This window comes from Zonotrichia leucophrys, chromosome 18 (genome assembly GCF_028769735.1).
Source record: "Zonotrichia leucophrys gambelii isolate GWCS_2022_RI chromosome 18, RI_Zleu_2.0, whole genome shotgun sequence".
In the NCBI taxonomy this organism is placed as follows: domain Eukaryota; kingdom Metazoa; phylum Chordata; class Aves; order Passeriformes; family Passerellidae; genus Zonotrichia; species Zonotrichia leucophrys.
The window spans coordinates 2,274,249-2,296,543 of NC_088187.1; the positions used below are offsets into that span (position 1 = coordinate 2,274,249).

Below are 22,295 nucleotides of genomic sequence, written 5' to 3' on the forward strand. Positions count from 1 at the left end.
CGCTGTCCCCTCCTGCCTGCGCTCCCTCCGCCTTGTCTGCCCTGCGCTTTCCTTTACAGCCCTTCTCTTCTGCTCCATCCTTTGCCTCATCCCTGCATCGAGCTCCTCTGCTCTCATGTCACCGCTTTTCCCCTTTTCTTGCCCCTTTTCCCGCAGCCTTTGTCCCCTGAAGCTGCTTTGCCAGGCTCGGGCACAAGCCCAGAGATAGCTCTGCAAAGGCATCCCCGGCCACTCTCCGAGCCTGGTGCCAAACCCAGATGGTCCAGAGGTGCAGGACAAAAGCCAGCTCCAGTCTGTCCCTAGCCCTGGGCTGAAAGGAGCCAGGTACAAGCACGCTTGTATCACAGATCCTGTTCGAGCACCTCATGAGGAGCTCAGTGCATGCGGTGGCCCATTAACCCTAATGAAATTCCACCCACACACGAGGAGAGGATGTTTTATAACCCTGGGTGCTGGGAATTCAGGATTTGGCACTCACCGAACACCTCAAAGCAGCTGTTTGAGGGCATTCAGTGTTGCCTTTGAAGCCATCGTCGCGGTTTTCTGCTCTGAGCAGCTCTGTGAATTGCAAGCAGGTCTTTTTGGTGTCCCTAAGTCACATTTCACATGCTCTACTCTACAAACCTTCAGAAAAAAGTGAGGTAACTCCAATCGTTCTGCAAAGAAAGCAGTGTGCTGACTCTCCAGCTGGGGCAGACTGTGGGAATTCTCTTTTTTTGGCATATAACCTGGACAGGAGTGATGTTTGATTTGACTGAGTGACATATCAGATCTGAGACATTCTGGTAAAACCTACAGGAAAAAATATTTTCACAAAATCATGTAATCTGGCTTTTGCTGCCAAACAGCCTGGGGCTTTGCATCCAAGTACTCAATATGGCTACAATATACAGATAAATTATAAGAATTTATCATAAGATATCTTATAAGAGTTCTGTTATGAACAGAATACTTTTCAAAAGCAATTATTTCTCACAAATAATAGAAGAACTCTAGTCCAACTGCCTGACCACTCCAAGTGTGGCCAAAAGTTTGTCATTAAGGGCATTGTCCACATGATTCTTCAATAGGCATGACAAAGTTCAGATTTTCCCATTTCTGTATTAAAATTGCTTAGAAAAAAATCTAAGACCTAGAGATGGCTTTCTCCCAGATACACCACAAGCGTTTGATTATGTTTGCTGAGTTATAAATGCCAGGTTAAAGAGACTCCTTCATTCCGATCTGTGACTGTATTAAAGGAGATGACTTTCCAAGCAGCCACTGAATTTTCAGGATGTGTATATGTGATGCAGAGGTCTATGAGGAGAAAAGAAGAGAGGAATAGTCTATAATTCCTCTCTTATTCCCATATTTATCCCCCTCCTCTGCTGCTGTACACAAGAGCTGAGTCCTAGCCCTTGCTTTAATCATCCAGGGGCACCCAGCTGCCTGTCACTGCTGGATTGGATGGAGTTTTCTGACACAAATCCCATCTTTTCTGGATGCACAGTCTGCTGCTCTTGCGTAGACACTTTATATTGCCTTTTCTGTAGGCACCAGTGCAAGGCAATGCCATTAAATTTAAATCTGTGGAGCTCCATCATGCAGAAGGAAACAAAAAACCCCAAACAAACAAAAAAAAACCAAAACAAAACAAAACAACAAAAAAACCCACCAAAAAACACCAACCAAAAAAAAAAAGAAAACATTATCCAAACACACTGTTACTGTTACAGAAGTTGATTTGAATCTATCAGAGATTCTAGGGCTGAAAAGCACAAATAAATTCCCTTATGCCAAACTCCAGCTAGGAGAATGACCATCATCACTACCCCTTATTCTATTAAGGTGGAAAGGAAGCACCAAAATCCAACATATTTTCTGAATTTACTTATATGTAACAGACACATTTCCTCCTGAGAACTCGATAAATCCCGATTTCCCTGAATATTGAGTTCATTCCATCCTTCACAAAGATAAGAAAAATGAAAGAGGAACCTGCATCAGAGGCACTGATTTCCCATCAGAGTGCAAAATAACACAGGGTTAAATATAACACACCACACTGAGGAAAAGCTGTGGGGCTGTTTGTATGGGGTGTCCCCTTTTGCAGCCCCAGCTAAGGGAGGGTGGATGATCTTCTTGCACAGCAACCCACACAAACCCAGCAAGGCAGAGAAGGCGCTGAAAGCCCCGCTGAGAGGTCCCGTAAGTGCCCCAAGTCTCCGTGAAGCCCATGGCGAGGCCGGGACACGGCATTCCACCGGCAAGCCGGGCTGGGCCGATCAGGGGCACGGCGGGACAGCCGAGCCGCACCCGGCACCCCGCGCTGCGCTCCCGCAGCCGCGCACCCGCCCCGGCCCCGCGCAGGGCTGGGCGGAGAGCAGGAGGAGGAGGCGGAGAAGAAGGAGGCGAAGGAGGCCGGTCTCGCCTCGCCTCCCCCTTCCCTCTCGCCGGTTTTCTTTGCAGCATTTCCATGCTAGAGGTCCCCACCGAGCTGCGGAGCGAGGATCTGCCTGGCTGCGCCGGGCCCTCTTCCTTCCTTTGTGCATCCCCCAGCCCTGTGCAAGCCGTGCCCCCCCGCCCCGGCCGCACGTCCCCGCTGCATCCCCTCCTCCGGAGCCCCCCCCGGCCCGGCAGGCAGGAGGAAGCCGCCCCCCCGGGCACGCAGAGCCGGGGCAGGGGCCGGGCACCGGCTGCCACGTCGTGCCACCTCCTCCTTCCCGGCCCGGCCGGGGCACCGAGGCCGCATCCCCGCCCGCATCCCTGCCCGTATCCCCGCATCCATCCCGCTCCGCGGTCCGGAGGCGCCGGGCCCCCCTTCGGCGGATGCTGCGCGTCTCCCCGGGCCGCTGGTGCTAAATGCTGAGCGCCGACAGGATGGAGGAGTTTCAGAGCGAGGAAGAGGAGCCCTGGTACGACCAGCAGGACCTGGAGCAGGGTAAGGATGGGGGCACGCCGCAAGCTGCCAGGGATGGTGGGCCAGGGGATGCGCGGGCAAGAAAACGGGCGAACGCTGGGGAGGAGAGGGTGGGATCCCTTCTCTCTGGACTGCTATTTGGTTGGCACAGCCAGCGCCTCATCCTGCAGCGGCAAATCTCGGCTCTGCTGCTCCAAACCGCTGTCCTGGCCGAGGAAAGTTTAGAGCCGATGGATAGAGACAGGGAGCCCAGAGCTGTCCTAAGCACTAGGGCAGTAAATAATTTGTTGTGTTACATCTTCAAGGTGGCTGGTTCCCCAAAAAACTTGCTGCAGGCAGAATCAAATAGGGGTAGTTATGACACTGCTTTTATTTCAGAGTAGTCCAAGGTAGAGTTATCAGGCAAATTAGCCAGAAATTAATATAAAGGAAATAATGTATTGCTAAGGATGCTGAAAGTCTGTCTCAAAAGCTTTGCTGTCCCAGCCCAAATCCAAAGGGATCTTCAGCTTCTTAGTCACCTAATTACTTCTGGAGATTTTTCCAACCAGCCATAATATCAGGAGAAATATGGGAGGAGAAGAAAAAAAAATCAAGGCCAAGTTTCGAACGGCAAAAGAAGCCTTGTTAGAAGATAAACGTTCACTTCTGTAGTTTGCTTTGAAGTAACTGTACCTAGTTCAATTGAATGTTTATTCTAAGACTGGACAGTTGGTGCCTGTGAGTATTTGGGGCTTTTTTTTGTTTTATTTTTCTTATCTTAATATTTTGAGTCAACATGCAGTAAGTAAATAACTGGAAGAAGTCCCATTTCAGGCCAGTGGCCCAGGAATGAACAGGACTGATTTGGCAATGCATAGCAAAAAATTATTCCTACCTGAACACAGTTCCCCTCTGGCATGTTGTGCTATAGGTACAGTTTTATATTTGCTTTTCCCAGCTGACTGTCAGCAGGGATGTGCAGTCCAGCTGCAGTGCCTCAGCCCATCATCGCTCCAGTACATTATGTCATGATTTGAAGTTTATACAACTTCAGCTGCAGGACAGGGGCCCAGCAAGGAATGATAACCAGCCCCCCAGGGGTTGTCACAGCTGGGCTTTAATCCCAATTTCTCAATTCACAGGAAGTAGTGGGATACTGGGCCCTGTTCTTTGAAACACAACATTCCAACAAAGCCAAGAGCACAGAGATGAAGCTATCAGCTGGATAAACAGTGCAGCCTTTGAATGCTCAGAAATTCACATTTCTGGGTGACGTCTTCCCATGGCTCACAAGGGGCCTGGGCACTGGCCCAGGGGTGGGATGTAGGCTGAGGAACAGCAGAACTAGGGATGAATACAGGCAGTGTTGAACAACGTAGGACCAATTGATTTTTAGCCTAACGTTGTCCCTGGTGTCAGGTTCATGAGTCAGCACTGGCACTGTACAACTGGCTCACAACAATAAGAGCACCTTCCCACTGCAGGCCAGGTTCCCAGCTCTGTCCCAGCAGCCTAAAAACAGAATGACTGTCTCCAGATGATGGATTGAGGCTGGGTACAGGCTCCACTTTTGAGCACGTACAGAACTGGAGGAAAACACACACCCAAAACAAAGCCCAGCTGTGAGTTTGCAGCCTCCTGCATATGAATAGGGGCTGCACAGGCTTCCACAAACTCAAGGAGAGATGCGGGAAGGCTGTAACTGGAATCAGCCAAGTGGAAAGGTCCTACGGGGTAATTACAACCGCAATTAATTTGCACAATGCACAAAGCATCACAAAGGACAGTGCTGGACTTTGTCCACACACACTGTGCCTTTGCATGACACCCAGAGGTCTTTGGTGGCGGCACAGCCGTGGAGCCATGGTTTGGAATGGGGGGTGGGTGTGCAGCACGAGACATCAGCGTGGCACGATTAGAGGCATTGCTAAGAGGATTGGCATGCCAAGAGCCTGGGGTCGCACACAAACCCACGCCTGGCAGCAGCACCAGGAGGGCAGAGGACAAAAGCAGAGGCTTAAAGACCGTTCCTTAGGAGCAAGGGGTGGGAGAAACAAACAATCCAAGCTAGGAGAGCAGAGAAGGTTCTTCCGTGAACCAGTTGGTTGCTGGGCCTTTATCATCATTTCACAGCATCATCAAATATTTATTACATTTACATCCAAAACTGTTTGCTAAGCAACAGATGGCTTAACTGGGAGCTCTGTGATGATTATGTTAATTAACCATTTTAGCACCAGAGTGGAAATCATGCCTCCAGCTCCACACCAAGCACCTGTTACTTTCTTTGTCATCCTCCATTAGCTTCACCTTGCCAAAGTAACCAATTTTTTTTTCAAAATAATAAATCCCAATCACTCTTTCTTTCCCCTGAAGTGTCCACAGCAACAGGGTGCATCTACCACATGATTTAGAAGCAGCAATATCTGGTCCCCAGCCTCAGGGCCCTTCCAGCCTTGTTCAGATTAAGCCAGTGCCTTTCAGATGCCTTTACCTGTTCCCTGCACACTGTAACACTCTGTGGCTCAAGGCATTGTACCAAGATGCCTTAGCACACTGAAGCAGAGACTCAAGTCCCAGCCAGGACCCTCAGCAATGACATGGTAACAGCAGTGGTGTCCTGTGAGGTTTCCTTTGCAATGATGTTCCCTCTGGGAAGGCTTTCTGATTTGAGAAAAGTGGTAAAAATGGAGCTGCCATTCCCTCTTACCATGACTTAGCTTATTGCTTTGTAAGCATGAAGAGATATCAGTGCTGCTTTGGTCCAGCCACCTTCCGTGGGCCAGGGAGTCTGTGCCTCTAAGTGTTAAAACCAGGATAAAATTCTGGTGAACCTTTTTCCAGCCATTGTGAACTGATGATGTGGCTACAGTTGCATCACATCCTGTGCACAGGGCCTACGTGCAGCCAGACCCCAAGAGAATGAATGAGCTAAAATTAGAGAGTCTGAGCTGCAGATAAGTGGGGGCACCTTTCCTGTTCATCAGGAGCATTTGTGTTTGGGAGGGCCGTGTGCCAACTCAATTGCATCTGGATCCAAACAGAGCCAGCAGCTCTGCCAGCCACTTCCAGCCTTCATCTCACCGCAGCATCTCACAAGATGAATCCTCCTTGCAGTCAGGCCTCTGCCTTCCCTGATCTCCCCAGCCTCCCTATCCCCCTGCCAGCAGTCAGGTCTCAGAGCAGAGTGCATCCAAGAGCAGGCCTCTCAAAGCCACCCTTCTGATCCCTGACCATGGCCTAAGGCACATGGGGGTTTCTTGGGTGTCCTGCATGGGGACAGGAGTTGGACCTGATAATCCTGATGAGTCCCTTCCAACTCAGCATATGCTAGGATTCTATAAGTGTGGGATAATTCCTCCCATGTCAATAAACAGCCTCTCACTGCTCTGAGATAGGCAGCAGGACAGAGGGAGTGCAAGAACCAGCACATCACCTCATTGCCACTGCGAGACCAATTGTCCTCCAGGGCAGCCACAGAAATCTCTGGGCCAAACCATCTGCAATGCAGGCTTAGGACACGACAGCTGTAACCTCCAAAGGTCTCCAGATTTAAGGATCTTTTTTAATTCCTCCTCCTCTTGCCAAGCATCTGATTGATTGAGTACTAAGAAGGAAAATGACACAAGGTGCTGAGCTTGCACCACTCCCAACTCATCCGTGTAAAGACACAGGGTCACCAGTGCTCCAGTGCCCAGCTCCTGGCATTGGGGTAAGCCCAGGGGATGCATGCTGGCACCCATACCTGCACCACCCAGGTGGTCCAGAGCACTGCAATCCATTATCAGCTTGCCCAAAGCACTCACTGCACAGGGGAGCTGGTGAAACTCATATTCTACCCCTCCGGAGGCAGTTATCCCAGCAGTCCAGGGACAAGGCACACACCTTGCCTGTCCTCCTCCCTCCCTCCCTCCCCAGAGGCAAGCCAGAAGGACAGAGCTTTGCCTGCAGTAGCTGAGCCACTTATTTATTTAGCAGTACAGTACAGCAGGTAGCTTATGGAAGTGGAAAGTTTTCAGTGACTAATTGCTGAGCTGCTTAGGAATGACAAGAGGGACTAGAAAAGTCACAGGAGACAAGGAAATAAGATGACAGGTTAGTCTAAAGAAGTGATGAGAGACTCCAAATATGGGGGGAAAAAAGAATATATATAGATGTATTTTCCTAGAGCGAAAATTCCCCTGTTACTTGAAGGCAGCAAGCAAAAATGGCACAAGAAAGCCCCACACAGCAACTTTCAGTGAGAGACCAGAAGCTCCTCTCCACATCTGCTGAGCCCAGGCACATAGTTCCAGCTGTGGGAGGGAGCAGAATTAGAGGAACTGCTGGAAAGGGAAGGGGGAAACAAACAAAACAACAACCAAAAAACCCAAACAAACGAACAAAACACCAGAGTTTTCCATATTTCCCATCCTGAGACAATCAGCTAACAGTGGCAATTCTCCTTGGCAAGGCCATGCACAGAGGATTTATGGTCTGAATCCTGAAGGACGTTTTCTCCCAGCAGCTCTGAGCCTGAGGGACTGGGAGCCAAGGCACCGGCCACGAACACCCTGCACATGGAGCCTGTCCCCCCAGCCCAGCATTTTCCAATCCTCTCTCTTTGCTCCTGTAGTGCTGGCTGGTGACAGGGTGAGTGCACTGACTCAGTGTGACAGGCAGGAGCCACTCAGAGCAGTGACAGCACCAGGGTCCCATCCTGCTCCTGCTAAAGGCAGTGCCAGCACTCAGGATAACGCACTGCCCGCTCGCTCCCGCACTCACACTCTGGCTCCTCTCCCAAAAGGCTTTCCCAGAGCAGCACAGTGCTAAATTCCCACCTCACCTCACTCCAACAGATCTGTGTGCTCGCATTAAACACACCTTCAGGGTTTCCAAAGCTTCTGCTTAATCTGTCCAAAAAGACTATGTCATATGTGGGCCAAGAATTTAGGAAAATATTTCCAATACAAAATACCCCAAAGGAAGGAGACCAGATGTTACACAACTGCTGCTTTTTGCACAGCTGGGAATTTCAAAGGGATTTTATGTTAGTTTGTTTTTTGTTTTTTTCCATGTGTATTTAACAGTTATAAACCATCTCTCCAAAAAGTGACAGTTCTAATGGTTAAAACAGACCATTCCTCTGCAGCTTTCTGGGAAGTCACTGTAGTCTGTGCAGCTGCTCTGGCCCTGCTCAGTTAATCTGCCTCCTCTCTGAAGGATTCAGACCTTCATGTGTGTAATATCCAGGTCCATGCTTCTTGGCCTCTTCCAAATATGCAGCTGCAGCACCAGCAGTTGGAGCAAGGATGTGATCGTGCCATCCTCCAAGACTTCTTGGGCCACAAGGAAGTATTGAGTCCTGGGAAGGCACCTGAACTGGGAGGTGGTGGCCAAGCACTGGTGTCTGCAGGAGGAGGCAGAGCAAGGAGCAGCACAGCACACCCCACAAGCATCAGTCTTTGAAGCAGAACTGTGTCAGGGACACTGGTTTTGGTGTTGGGCCCCCAAAAGAAGTATTGCTCTGCATCCTGCTCAGGACTAGTGGTGGACATAACATCATTTTGAGAGTACATCAAGTATTTCATCACTCCCTTTCCCTGCAAGCTCAGACTGGAAGGTTACAGCCCTGTGCTCTTGCTGTGCAGCTGCACAGACAGCACTGATCACTCATCTGAGGTCAGGATCTCTTCCCACACGGGCAGCATCTCCAGCCTGTGCCAATAGCCAGGCACAAGGCAGCTGGGCTGTGAGCTGAGCACCTGGAGGAACAGGGCTTCCTAAACTCCCCAGAAGCAGATGGGAAGGGAGCAGAAGTGGGGCAGCACCCTGCAAGAGGATACACTTTCTTCTAAGTCAAGAAAAAAGGCTGATGGAGAAGAGGTGGGCAGGTTTTTTGCGTTGCTGCAGAGGGTCAGGCTGTTTCTGCATTTAGCTGTAACACATGGAAGAAAGGTCTCTGTACCTAAATGCCTCTGGACATACGAGGGTGGCAGACAGAAGTAACCAGCAGTGGCAGTGCTGGCAGGGGTCCTGGGGGCTGCTACAGCTGCAAAGTGACAGTTGTGCTACAAGGGTTGCTCCCTGTGCCCTGAGTGTCCAAATCACTCAGAATCAGTGGCTCCACCTGCCTCCCCCTAGCAGGAGGGGAGCAAGGGCATCCGAGTTGGCTGGGAATGGCTCCGAGTAGGGGAATGTATTCAGGAGAAGGGCAGGGCAGGAGAAGTGACACGGTTGTGGCAGCCCAGCGCTGTGGGCACCGTCCCCTGCCACGTGAGCACAGTGACCTGTCCTTCGCAGGGCGCCTTTGCTCGGGGCTCTGCACGTGCACAGAGCACCCTGGTGCTCATCCTCCTTGTCCAGCCTGGGTCACTTACAACCTCCTGCCCCCAAACACACGGGGAAGAGGAGTTCTGCCACATGGCAGCCATCCACATGCCTGTGTCTTTAGCTTTAAAAGAGTGGAAGCCTTTATTCACGGTTTTCTGCAGCCCAACATAATTAATTAGTTGGAGATTTGCTGCCCGGGGGAGGAGCGCATGCAGGAAAGCTCTGGCTCCCTTTCTCCCTCCTCTTTCTTCACTCCTTCTCTTCAATAGCCCCACTTGTATATATTTATTTAGGACATTCTGATCCAGGTGCACTATCAGAGCCTCGGAGCCGCCAGTCACCAAGCTCTTTCAAGCCATTTCAGCCTATAAGGCAAACACAGGCACTGAGGCTGTTTAGGAAAGAGAACAGCAGGAAAAGATGCAGATGGGGCCTCAGCCATGGTCTAATAACATCCTCTGTGTTCTCATGCTCTAACAACTTGGCAAAAGGCACAGCAGTTGCTGTGGGCACAGGGATGGGACTGCTCTGCCTGTGTTTGTAGAGACACAGCTCATAAGCTGAGGTGACCATCCTGGGTCTCAAATATTAATATACAGGGGAGAATTTGGAGTGCAGGATGATAAGAGGGAAGAAAGAAAAGGCATAAATTAAATCTAAAAAGTCTGGTGAGCATCTGAGAAGAATAAAGGAGAGCTGATAGAGGAAATATTGAATAGAACTGAAAAATATAGAAGGCAAGGAAGGGAGCGGCAGGGGCTAAGAGAGCTGGAGGCCTTCTCTGCAGCACAGCGCAGTACAGTGTGTCCCTGAGCCCCTTGTCAGGGATTTCCACTCCTTGGTGATGCCACTTTTGCCCAGGGGGGCTCAAGATACCATGGAAGGAGCTGTTCTCATTGCACTGGGCTTGCCTTCACCCCCTGCCAAACACCCCACTGCCACCACCTGAGCCCCCCTCCCCAGCCAGGGACACTTGCACAGCCAAAGGCAGCACAGGAGCGCGTAACAGATTACACAAGAGAAAGAAAAGGAAAAAAAACCAAAAAAAATCTCAAGCAGGAAATCCAGCAAATCTCATTAGAGTAACAAAAATGCCAGTGTGATCAACATCAGCTCAGCCCAGCAAGAGCCACAGTTTGAAAGGAGGAGAAGGAAGAGGAGGAGGTGGCTGTGCTGCTGGGGACTCAGGCACCCTGTTTGCCCTCACCCAGCCCTAACAGAGGCTTTATTGGGGCTGTTTTACAAAGCAAGCCCTGCCCTTGTGGAACATCCCAATACACCAAAATAGCAGATCCTCCCCAAAAACACACAAAACACCAAGTGCAGAGCTGAACTGATCAGCAATGTCTGAGTTACACCAGTGTAAAAGCAATGGAGAACCCACATCTCAGCAGTAACAGTGGTGACTCTGGAAGCTCTGGCTGGCCTTGGGAAACACCATCTTTGTAGAATGGGCATGTTGGAAAGGCTTTTTCAGGTTGTGTTTGTGGTGCTGCCAGATGGCATTTGCTTCCCTGCACCCCAGCAAGTTCCATTGCAACGCCTTACACAGACCAAGTACAGAGATTGCTTCCCTCACCTGCCCTGGAGCAGCAGTCAGTGATACACAAAAGCTGATCTTCACTGTAATATACCCACACAGCACAATGCCCTGCAACTATGAAGGAAAATAAATGAGTAGCAAGTATACCCTATCCCAGGGTAAACCAGCATAGCATCGTTCATTTAGACTTTGAAAGGAATAATTGCACCCACCCTTGACTTTAAGTACCCATGTGTAATGGAGCAGACAGCAAATGCCATTAAATTAAACGTCAACAGCATTAAACATCAGTTCTTAACTCTCAATGTACCCCATCCATCAACTCACAAGCACCCTGAGCTTCCTCCAGAGACCTCCCCACCCTCCTCCCTGCTCTTCAGCAGATGCATTCACCATGTGCAGCACAGGACAGGAGCAGCCCTTTCCACAGCCCCACATTTAGGGAGGGGCCACAAGTCATTCCTTTATACATGCTCAGCTGAAAAGGACCTGCAAACCCATAAACCCTTGCTTATCTGCACCACACAGCAAAGGACTTCTGTGTCTCCTGCAAGCTGCTGGCTTGCAGGACAGGGACAGGGCTGATTTATTAAAGGTGAGGAGCCAAGTGCAGCATCCCCAGTGTGTTCTCTCACAGCCTAAACATGAGAATCCCTCACTGCAAGAGAAATGACAGGGGAGAGTCCAAAGCAGCTGCACCAGATGGTGGCTTCCTCCAGAAAGCTGCATTTATGAGGAGCATCTGAACAGCTACTGGATCATCATTGAGCCAAAAGCAGCCAAAACCTGCTCAGCACCAGGCTTATGCCCTCCCAAAGTCACAACCAGGAGATGCTGGAGGGAACAAACCCCTCCTGAGGGCTGTGGCTGAGTGCTCTGCTCGAACAGATGCAGGCCAGCACTGGGAAGGCAGAAACAGCTCCAAATCCTCTTTGAGCCTCGTTGCAAGGCTGGGGAAGCATCCAGCTCTGCCACAGCCCCATGCAGGGGGCATGCCTTTGCCAGCACTGCCACAGGATGCTGCCATGAGGGAACAGCCTGCAGTTTATCCCTCAGCCTCCTTCCATCAAAGGTGACAGCTTTTGGATCAGGATGGGGTTTTTTTCAAGTTCCCTCAGTGGCACAGAGGTAGCAGAATTATTGCTGGGCTGCTACAGCTGATCTCTGCAGCTCCAGGACGGTGCCTCCTTGATGTTCTGCCCAGCCCTGCTCCTCTGCTTGGACTCAGCTCCTGCTCCCTTCCCACCATATGGTCTCTCTTCCCATCCCCACCCTCCTTGCTCAGAGGCCTTTCCCATGGAAGCTTTCAGAGAAATGCAGCCTCCATCCCTCCCTCCCCTGCTCCACAGGCACAGCCCTTTGTTGGGGGACACGGCATGTCTCGTTGCTGCTGTTAATTAGAAGGGTCACGTCAGTGCTTGCAGTTCAGGGAGCCAGAGGGCACCAGGCTGGTGCTGCCCGGGACAGTTTGCATCCATAGTTCTCTCCTGACAGGATTTGGAAGCATCAGGAGTCCATTTTTGAAGTTGAACATTGGCCATTTCACAGTGGTGCCTTCAGCACAGGCAGGATGTGGAGGGATTGGGCACATCGAGCAGACACACAGCACTTTATTTCTCCTCCTGCATCCAGAGGTGAGGGGGAAGGGAGTCATCAGCATATCTGCTAAATTAGGGCAAGTCCTTCAGCACTGGCTGGCTGATCTGACAGTGGAGAAGCAAAGGAATACAAAAAATTGGGGGAAAACCATAGTACTATGTAGAAAGGATTCTTGACTTCCTAAACAGTTCTTTTTCTCCCTCGAACAACTTGGTGAAATTTCACATTCAGCCTCGGGTTTCCAAGGTCTCTGTGGAGAGGAGCTGTGTGCTCCCTCAGCCCATGCAGAGCCACAATTAGTACAAAGATCAAGAGGGATCTGGTCCAAAGACGACATTAAAGCACTTCCACAGCATCCCCCCCTCCCCTCAGCCCCATAAGCTGGGGGGACCAACAGGTGGGGAAGAGGACTCGGGCACAAGGGGGTGGATGAGACAGGATTACCAAGGATGCTTTGGCTGGCAGGCAGAGAGTGAGGGAGTGTGTGTGACAATGGCTGAGGCAGTTAAAAGACACTAAAAGAACCAATTCCCCCAAGTCCTTCAAGCCTGGAGTCTCCCAGGCCCTTATGCTCAAAATGGAAATGAAGACTCAATTTCCTCCTCAGAGCCAAGCCCCATTCTTTCCTCTTTCCCACTCATCCCCAAACGCTGCCCATTTCCCCCATTAAATTATTGCTGACAGAGCCCTTTAAATTACAATGCAGGATCTTGCACTGCCTAATCCACTTAACTCAACCCCAGCTGATTAAATTGGATGCCATATGGTGGGAGAGCACTGGTGTAATCCACAGGGACGGGGACACACTTGACTCATTACCTGGAGCACAGCACGGAGCCCTCTCATCCACACCTCCACACTGGGGCCCTGCTTGCTGCCAGGGATGTGATTTCCAAGGTGCCACTCTCCAGGAACAACACTGGCTCTGGCAAGGTGGTGCTGACATTAAACACAGCCCCAAGCAGCTTAAAGGCACAAATTATCCTTCATCTCTGCTGGCATCTGGCTGTTCCCCCAGCCCCAGCTGGTGTAGCAAACACTCGGCTCTCCCTAGGGCACTTTATAAACTAGGGAAATTTGGTGCTTGGAAAAAACCAAATAGGTGGAGGAGGTCTGTCCACGGGGAAACGTGCCAATAACTTGATTGCAGGGAGAGCTGCGACTGCAGCCCTCAGACTGGGTCACTGTGCAATGAAGAGGATTATAATTAAAAAGGTCACAGCCCTTTTAATAATAACACCCTGCAATGCAGGGCGCAGCTGGAGAGCACATTCCCATGGAAAGGGGAGATTCGAGGACATACTGAGCAGCTGTTGGCAGCACCACATCTGGGGAGCCAGCAGAAAAAAACACGGGCAACACACAAACTGGTAAGGTATCAGCACATCTCAGAGCACAGCAGCATCCCTCTGGAAAGCCCCACCCCAGGCACTGACAGCACTGTAGCTCACCCCTGGCAAGCACTCATGTCCAAGTCAGCATGAGCCTCATTTTGTGATGTGTGAGAGGTCAGGGCTTTCCCAGGCCCAGAATACATCCCAGGAGTCCTGTCTTCTTCCTGTCTTAGTGACCAAACATCCTTCTTTCCCAATCAACTGCAAGGCCAAATGAACCACTGAAGAAAATGACAGCTACTCTCAGCCCTGGCAAAGCCTTTTCAGAACACACCATTAAATGCAGACTAGAAGGGAGCATTACAACAGGCTGAGAAAATGCCGGGGCAGGAGACCCAGGTCCCCTCACACCCTGCAGGATTGTCACTCCTCAATTACCTACAGCTGCATGATAACCACACCAAAGAAAGAAAGAGCAATAATGCACACCAGGACCTGTTTCCTTACCTTTTGCAAGGATTAAGGTCAGATTTTCACTCTGCCATCCTAAGAGCTGTTACATCTAGAAGCACCAAGAAAAATGAACCCTCCCTGCTCATAGTCAGGCTTTAAGAAGACAACCAATTCCTGTGAAAGCAAAGGGCTGTTCTCAGAGCCAGCTGTGCTGTCCCAGCCTCACAAACAGCATCACCTGTGTGCTCAAACTTTGGCCAACACAGGATTCACATGGCCTGAAGGCTTTTTCTTTTCCCATCAGCAATGCCAGCATTTTCAACTGACCACACTGTCAACATCTACTTTTCCCTGCATTTCTCCTGATGTCCAACTTTTTCAGTAGCTTCCTAAGGGCGTTTAGAGGTGGCAGAGAGTGAACACAAAGTAGTTTGTCCTTTCCCTGGAGCTGCCCCAAGGAAAGAGCCTTGGATTCAGCTGCTGCAGCGCTGCCAGGGCAGCACATCTGGGAGGTGCCTCCAGCCCCCTCGGGCCACGCAGGGTTTTATTACTCCTGTCAGTCTGTTAGAGGCTGATGGATGGAGGCTGACAGGGAAGGCAAGGCACTCCCTTCGTTAGAGATAATGATGTAATTTATAGAGCATCCCCAAGGCCCTGCAGGGCTTTACCAGGCCTTTGCTCCATTCTGACAGGTGCTGAGCCCTCCCCAGTGATAGGGGATGGAGGTGCTGAGCACCTGCCACAGCCCAGATCCTGGGCTGATCCTGGTTACAGTGTGCAGGGAATGCAGGAGGGTTTTGCAGCCAGCAAAGCACTAAATTGTCATTGCATGGAGGAGCTGCAGAGTCCTGAGCTTGGCCTCCCTTTGCTCCTGCAGCCCAGCAAGACAAGAGGCCAGATTCTGTACGTTCTGTGAGCATACAGCCAGGTCAAAACGTGCCAGTACAACCAATGTCACTAAAAATGTGCTGCTGTGCTTGGTGTGGGGTCACTTTTTGGGGTGGGGGGAGATCCCACCACACCCAGCCATGGGGCTGTGGGAACTGCAGCAGCTTTGTCCCTCTGCTTTTCAGACTTACACTTGGCTGCAGAGCTGGGGAAGACGCTGCTGGAGCGAAACAAAGAGCTGGAGGACTCCCTGCAGCAGATGTATGCCACCAACGAGGAGCAAGTGCAGGAGATTGAGGTAGGGACACAGTCGGGACAGGGCTGGGGACAGGGCCTGCTTGGCCACCGCTGCCACCTAAGGGCAAAGGTGGGAAAGGGGCACTTCCACCGGCACCAGCAGCTCAGATGCCAGCAGAAAGGCAGGGATGTGCTGTGGGGCGTGGAAGTTGAAGTATCCTCTGTAAGTGCCTGAAGCAGGACGGATTAAATGCTGTTTTAAAGTCTGTTGATGGATTAAAGCTCATCCCAGCCCTGGAAAGGGTCTTGTTCCCCTATTAACTTGCATTTTTCCTTTTCTCACATCCTCACTCCCTGCCCAGATGTGCACACCAGATTTTGGCACCAGGCTACATCTGGGTCACGTTTGGCCTTCCCCTGCACATCCGTCAGCCTTCACACTCACTTCTCTCTGCTCTGCTGCAGCTTTCCTTTGATTCCAGAGATTCAGAATCGTTTTTGTTCCCAGCTGGCCCCTCGGCACCCCCATAACACAGCCCCCTTTGTTAGAGGCATAAAATAGCTCTTTCTCCAAGAGCTGCAATCCAAACCCCCATTTCAAGCATCCTGTGGGGTCAGGGCAGTATTTCTAAGAGCTCACAGAACTGATCTTAGAGGCTTAAACCTGCTGTGCCTGGGAGGGTTTTCATCCACTGGAAACCTTCTAGGAATCTGTGAGTTAAAAAAGACTGGGCACCCCCTGATTTAAAAGGACACAGGGCAGAGGAGGTCTGCCAGTTCACAAGAGCAGCACATGATGCTGCAGGGATCAGACAGCTGATGTTTGAGGGAACTAGTGGATGGATTTAGTCATTCCCCCTCCAGCAGCCCATCAGAAGCACATCCACCAGAGGATCTGGAATCTGGCCCCAGCTGAGAGTGAGCACCTGAGTAGATGCCCCTCTCCTAGTCTTCCAAGGATAAGATTTGCAGTAGCAGACTTACAGAAAAGGGTGTGCAAATCCACAGAAACCACAGGTCTCCTCATATTTCACAGACTCAGAGTTTTAGCCTGAATTCCCAAGGAAACACAGCTTCAGCAATCGATCTGTCAGGCGATCCAGTAACCAACCGGCCAATTTCAGTCAACTTTCAGTCCCAGGGATATCAACTTTCTTTGGTACTGGGAATAAAAAAGCAGCTGAATAGAGAGAGATAGAGGTTAGTGCCCTTCACAGAGGGCAGGGGAAGTTCAATCGTATTTTAGACACAAAAATATTTACAGTGGTCGGGGGAATGAATATTTCATCTGTGGAAGAGGCTTCAACCAGGCAGAACCACAAAACACATTATCAGAGGAAGCAAAGGCTGTAAGAATTTCTGCTTGTGAAAAACCCTGGGTTTTGGATGTGGAGTGCTCACGCTTCACTTTTCCCTGCAGTACCTGACCAAGCAGCTGGAGATGCTGCGGCAGATGAACGAACAGCACGCCAAAGTCTACGAGCAGCTGGACCTGACAGCGCGGGACCTGGAGCTGGCAAACCAGAAGCTGGTGCTGGAAAGCAAGACTTCCCAACAGAAGATCCAGTGGTATGGCCTCCCCTGGATCTTCAAGATCCCAGAACCTTCAGCTCACCTTTCCCCTGCCCCAAAGTGCAGCCTCTCATTGCTATCTGAGCCATTCTCTTTTGTATCAGCCCATTTTTGCAGATGTTTAGAACACAAGTGTGTTGCAGTAGTGCTGGTTAGGAGGGGTCAGCCACAGCACAGACATCCCTAGGATAAGGGCTGGATAAAAGAGTGTCTGAAGCTACCTGCAGAGAGGCACAGCAGCCTCTCCTCAGATGATTTTCCTTGAAGAAAAGGCACATAATCCTATCAGGGAGATCCCCAGCACACAGCCCTGAAGAAACATCAGGTACAGGTCCAGAAGCTCATGAAACCCTGGCTAGTCCATGCTGAAACACCAGTTTATCAATAATATTTCTTTCCTAAAACAAGCCCATGGTCAAGGTCATCCCTAGAAACAGCAGCCTAAGTCATGTTCTTGTAATGCAGCATCATTTGCAAACAACTGTGGGGAGGAGGAATTTCAGAGCAGAGTGTTTTACAAACTATCTGCAGACAGAAAAAAACAAAATCTCTGCCCAGTCTCTGTGTTCCTCTACAAGATAAACCAAAAGGAATAGATGCTTGTTTTAAGTGCAGAGATGTTTCAGGAGAGTGCTTATGTCTCAGAGATGTCTCTTTCAGCCAACTGATTTGAGGACAGGACTCCATTCAATCCCCCATCCCTTTTTTTATAACTAACCCCATTCAAGAGTGACCACACAGAGAAAGATCAAAAACAAAAATAAGTGCTGTCATGATCCCAGGGCACTGGAAACTGGAAGCACCTTCCCTAGACTGGATTTCTCTATAGGACAAAAACACCTTTTAGGAACTTGTAGCACCTGATTTCTCCCCTGTGCTCCCTCCTCTCTCTGCAGCTTGACAGAAACAATCGAGGGGCTGCAGAACCAGGTGGAGGAGCTGCAGAAGCAGGTGGAGGAAATGCGGAGCTTGGAGCAGCTCCGCATCCGGAGGGAGAAGAGGGAGCGGCGCCGAACCATCCACACCTTCCCCTGCCTTAAGGAGCTGTGCTCCAGCCCCAGGTACGGAGCCTTGGCTGTGGCAGCCCCTCCAAACTGCTCCCCACAAACAGGGGAGGTGCTGGGTGAGCAGAAAACCCTCAGACACAGAGGCATGACACCAGAGCCTGAAATGCACGGCTGGAGCTGAAGGGGGAATGTTCCTCTCACCAACCCACCTGCCTAAGGAGGTGTGGGCAAGGCAGAGCCTTCATGATCTCAGCACAGGGATACTTCCCTTCCCAAACCAGCACAGCCCATTTTTCCCTTTCCAGCTGCCTTTCCAGCACAGCACCAGCACCTCTGGCTCACTGAAGCCAGTTGAGATGGTGCATTTTGTGTTGCATGACTCCAGCACTCCCTAGGAACACCAGTCACACATGCAGATACACCATGGGCTACCAAGTGCTGTACAAACACCTTCAGCACTACTGCAGCCTTAATCCTCCTCAAAACCCAGGACTGTGTTAATTCACTGACCTCACGAGGACATTTCTTGCTCAGCTTTGTCCACAAAAGAGGGTTCTTTAAATAGATAAGCAATCAATAAACTTTGTTACTGAAAGCATCCTCTGTCAGAGGATATGAACCAAAGACATTTTCACTGCAGCAGCAATGAGGATGTTAATCAGGCCATAACGTGACCCCCAGCAAAATCCACTTAATGTCTCTGTGGTTCTTTTCCCCCCAGTCCCCCAATCCCACTCTCCCCGCTACCACAGGACCTTGGGCCCCCTTGCAGCTCCACAGTTGGCTCTGAAGGTCAGGCTGCCCTTCAGTGCCCTGAAATCTGTTCAATACCCCCCACCACAGCCATGCCTCCCAGGGGAAGCCATGGAGCTTGCACTTTTCCAGTCTGTTCTAAACAAAGAGGATGCCATGGGTGCTTCACTGAGGAGGAAAACCCAAATTCCTGAAGGGAAGGGGGAAGTGTTTGTTATCACTTCCCAGGCAATGAAGAAGGGGCACCTCTATCAAAAATCTCTATTTGCCTTGCCATGTAAATCTTCCCAAACTCCCTCCAGAGCACCTCCCAGACACAGGGCTGCACAGGCAGCAGCACATGTGCTTCAGAGTTTTGGCTGGCTGGGTCTGGGGTTGTTGCCATAGGCAGTGGGTAGTTGGTGAACTCAATGGTGCAGAGAGCAGCTGATGGATTCTAGCAGGAAAAAGCCAAAGCCACCTACTTTCAGCTCAGACTGGTAGCACCTGAACATTCATTCTTGCTTCACTGCAATGCTGGTGGCTTGTCTGTTAAGCAGATGTGTCTTTTACATTTTAGGATCTCATTTCCCTCCTGTCTTTTATTGCTGCTGTCCAATAAAACTGCAAGTTCTGTGGGACAGAGATTTGTCTTTGTGTCCACACCTGGCAAATGGAGAAGGCACATCTCACTCCATGAGCTCATGTCCTTTTTGGACATCAGTAGAACTACTTACATAACAATAAAACACAAATCCCTCATGGGTCAAACTGCTTGGTCTGACTCTCTCAAGCATCTTTCTCCTCTTTCAGGTATGAGGATGCGTTCCAGGTCCACAGCTCTTCCACAGAATTCAACCAGAAGCCACTGGAGAGGGAGAACGAGCGTCTCCAAGCCATGGTGGACTCGCTGAGATCCCAGGTGAACCAGGAGAAGCAGCGGAAGGAGAGGGTGGAGCGCGAGTACACCTCGGTTATCCAGGAGTACTCGGACCTGGAGCAGCGGGTGTGCGAGATGGAGAACTGCAAACTGCGCATCAAGGAGCTGGAGGCAGAGCTCCTGGAGCTGCAGCAGATGAAGCAAGTCAAGAAGTACCTGCTCAGCAGAGAGGACAACCTGTCCGAAGCCCTCCTCGAGCCGCTGAACAACGCCCCAGAAGCGGATTACATCGACCTGTCCGAGGAGGAGGGAGGGAAAAGCCACGGGACATCCATGACCCCTTCCCCAAACCACCCGGTGCGCAAGAGCTGCAGCGACACGGCGCTGAACGCCATCGTGACCAAGGACGCCGTGAGCCGGCACGAGGGCAACTACACCCTGCACGCCAACAACGTGCGCAAGCGCGGCATGTCCATCCTGCGCGAGGTGGACGAGCAGTACCACGCCCTGCTGGAGAAGTACGAGGAGCTGCTCAGCAAGTGCCGGCAGCACAAGGACAGCGTGCGCCATGCGGGGGTCCAGACCTCCCGGCCCATCTCCCGCGACAGCTCCTTCAGGGACTTCCGAGGAGAGGGGCACGAGCTGGAAGAGCGGAAAACCATGGAAAAGACCATCAGCAAACACGTGGAGGCCGTGGACAAGCGGCTGGAGCAGAGCCAGCCTGAGTACAAGGCTCTTTTTAAGGAGATCTTCTCCCGCATCCAGAAAACAAAAGCAGACATCAACGCCACAAAGGTGAAAAACAAGAGCAGCAAATGAGTCCTGGCTCTCCGCAGCTCCCACGTGCAATTGCAACGGCCACGTCTTCTGTTGAGCCCCAGGAAACGCCACATGGCCCCTCTGCTTTGAAGGTTCGAGAGGTCTGCAAGCGAGAGAATGTCACAGGGACCCAACTCACTTTTTTAAGCTTAGGCTCTGGACAACCCATTGGGACAATTGTACATTGTAGTTAGAGGATTTCAGAAACCACGTGATGGATCTCTGCATGAGTTACTGCTGCTGCCAGACATCACAACAGCAATGTAAACCCCACCATGAAAGAAAAGAAACCAGTCTCCCCCTTCACCCTTTTTCAGCTTGCCCTACAGCCCAATTATCTGCAAGCAAAAGCCTGGATGTCCTCCAGCATCCTGCCACAGCTGGAGTACAGCGCCTCAAAGTAAAACAAAAAGCCATCAGAACTTTAGGGGCTGCCCCAGCACAGCAGCCCAATCCTCCAGTTAGATTTTATGGCTGAGAACCTATGCTTGAACCCGAGAGACTTCTATCTCTGCCTTCCCCAAAGGGCAGCATGGTCTTGCTATTTAAGCCATTCTCTAATCAGTCAGGTTTTTCAGCTCTTTACAATGCAAGCTCATTGCAACTGGAAAAACTTGAAGAGAAACATAAGACTGATTGTTCCATCTCCATCAGCATCTCTCAGTGTTTCAGTCCACACCCTCCAGACCTTGCAGGCATATGGGATTTACTTGCTCTGAGTCTGCCCTGGTATTTCAGCCCAGGTGAAGCACCATGCCTGGTAGGAACTCAGAGCCCAGGGCTTTCCCACAGCGAGACAAGAAGTGCTATTACAATATCAGAGACACACTTTCATCTCATGGTCTGGGTACCAGCTCTCTGTGCTGTGCTCTTCAAGAGGTCATCATCCCATTGTAACAAATTCCTTAAAAACAGCTTGCATGGGCTCAAAACTGACTCCCAGGGACTCACACACAAGCCAGGGGATGCAGCCCCTCCCAGGTCAGGAGTCTGGCCCTGGCAGTAGCATGGATCACACATCTCCCCTCACTCCTGCTCCAAACATCTCCCCAGCCACAAGGACAGATTTCAGCTTCCTGCTGAAGATAATCTTTCTTGGCTGAGACACTGTCGCCTCTCATGTTCCAGTTCCCTTTCCAGCACTGAAATCTCCTCACTTTGGCTTCCACAGACATGCAAACACGCAGCCAAAAGGCCACTGCAGTCTCAGGAATCACCAATTTCCAGCTTCCATGAACTAGATGATGACCTTGTACAGTCAGACACGTTTTAGGCAGAGAAGCAGCATCTCATTCCAGCTTAAGCAACACCCTGAGCATTGAGCCACAAAACCCAGCAGTTCAGTGTAAGCAACCGACTCTGTACCCGCCTGGAGCAACCATCAGCTACATCTGGATTCTCTTTTCACCAGCTTACATCCCAAAATCTTGGGTCAACAGCTGGAATCTTTGCAACATTGAGAGAAAGAAATGTGAATGTGGCTTTGGAAGGGGTAGACTGTTCAAATGGAATAATCCCCTACATCCAGGGCTTTGATGCTACAAGGAGCAACCTTTCTTTCACTCCCCATGGAATTAATACAGAAACCCCCCCCAAAACCACCCTGTTTTGTTAAGCTGAGTACCACAGAGGTAAGTTTGCAGGAGTGTGATGAGCAAACCACCCCTGCTCCAGAGGTCTCCTCCTCAAAACCACCAACTGCTCTTCTCTTCCACACTCTGCATTTCCAGGTGCCCCACAGCCCCAGATGCATCAGGAGCTGCACGCACAGCTGTGGCTACCAGCTCTGTAACAGTATGGAGAACCTTCATGCCTTATTTATTTATAATGGAAAGCAGTTGTCTAATAAAATAAAATAAATAAAAATGAACAACAACAGCAAGAGAAGCGTTGTTGATGTCCTGGGAGCGTTCAGCACCCCTTGACTCGGCACTTGTAGCAGTGTTGGTTTAAGGCAGGCAGTGCTTGCCCTGCAGCCAGCTGATGCTGCAAAGGTGTGGGAAGGGAATCACCCTCACTTTCTGTTTTAAACAAT

General features: G+C 50.6%; 1 protein-coding gene and 1 long non-coding RNA gene across 2 annotated transcripts; one reads left to right on the forward strand and one right to left on the reverse strand.

The window, feature by feature from the left end:
- The first annotated feature begins 2,421 nt into the window (after nt 1-2,421).
- Nucleotides 2,422-22,136, forward strand: CDR2L (cerebellar degeneration related protein 2 like). Its single transcript, XM_064728524.1, has 5 exons — nt 2,422-2,923; nt 15,199-15,311; nt 16,671-16,819; nt 17,719-17,883; nt 19,375-22,136. Exons 1-5 carry the CDS (start codon nt 2,845-2,847, stop codon nt 20,258-20,260), a joined length of 1,392 nt encoding a protein of 463 aa, XP_064584594.1. The 5' UTR covers nt 2,422-2,844; the 3' UTR covers nt 20,261-22,136.
- LOC135455373 (uncharacterized) lies at nt 7,240-14,257 on the reverse strand. The gene is made up of 3 exons (XR_010442313.1): nt 14,180-14,257; nt 10,776-10,853; nt 7,240-9,561 (listed from the first exon to the last, which is right to left on the reverse strand). It is a non-coding gene; the product is annotated as an uncharacterized LOC135455373 (long non-coding RNA).
- Nucleotides 22,137-22,295: the final 159 nt, after the last annotated feature.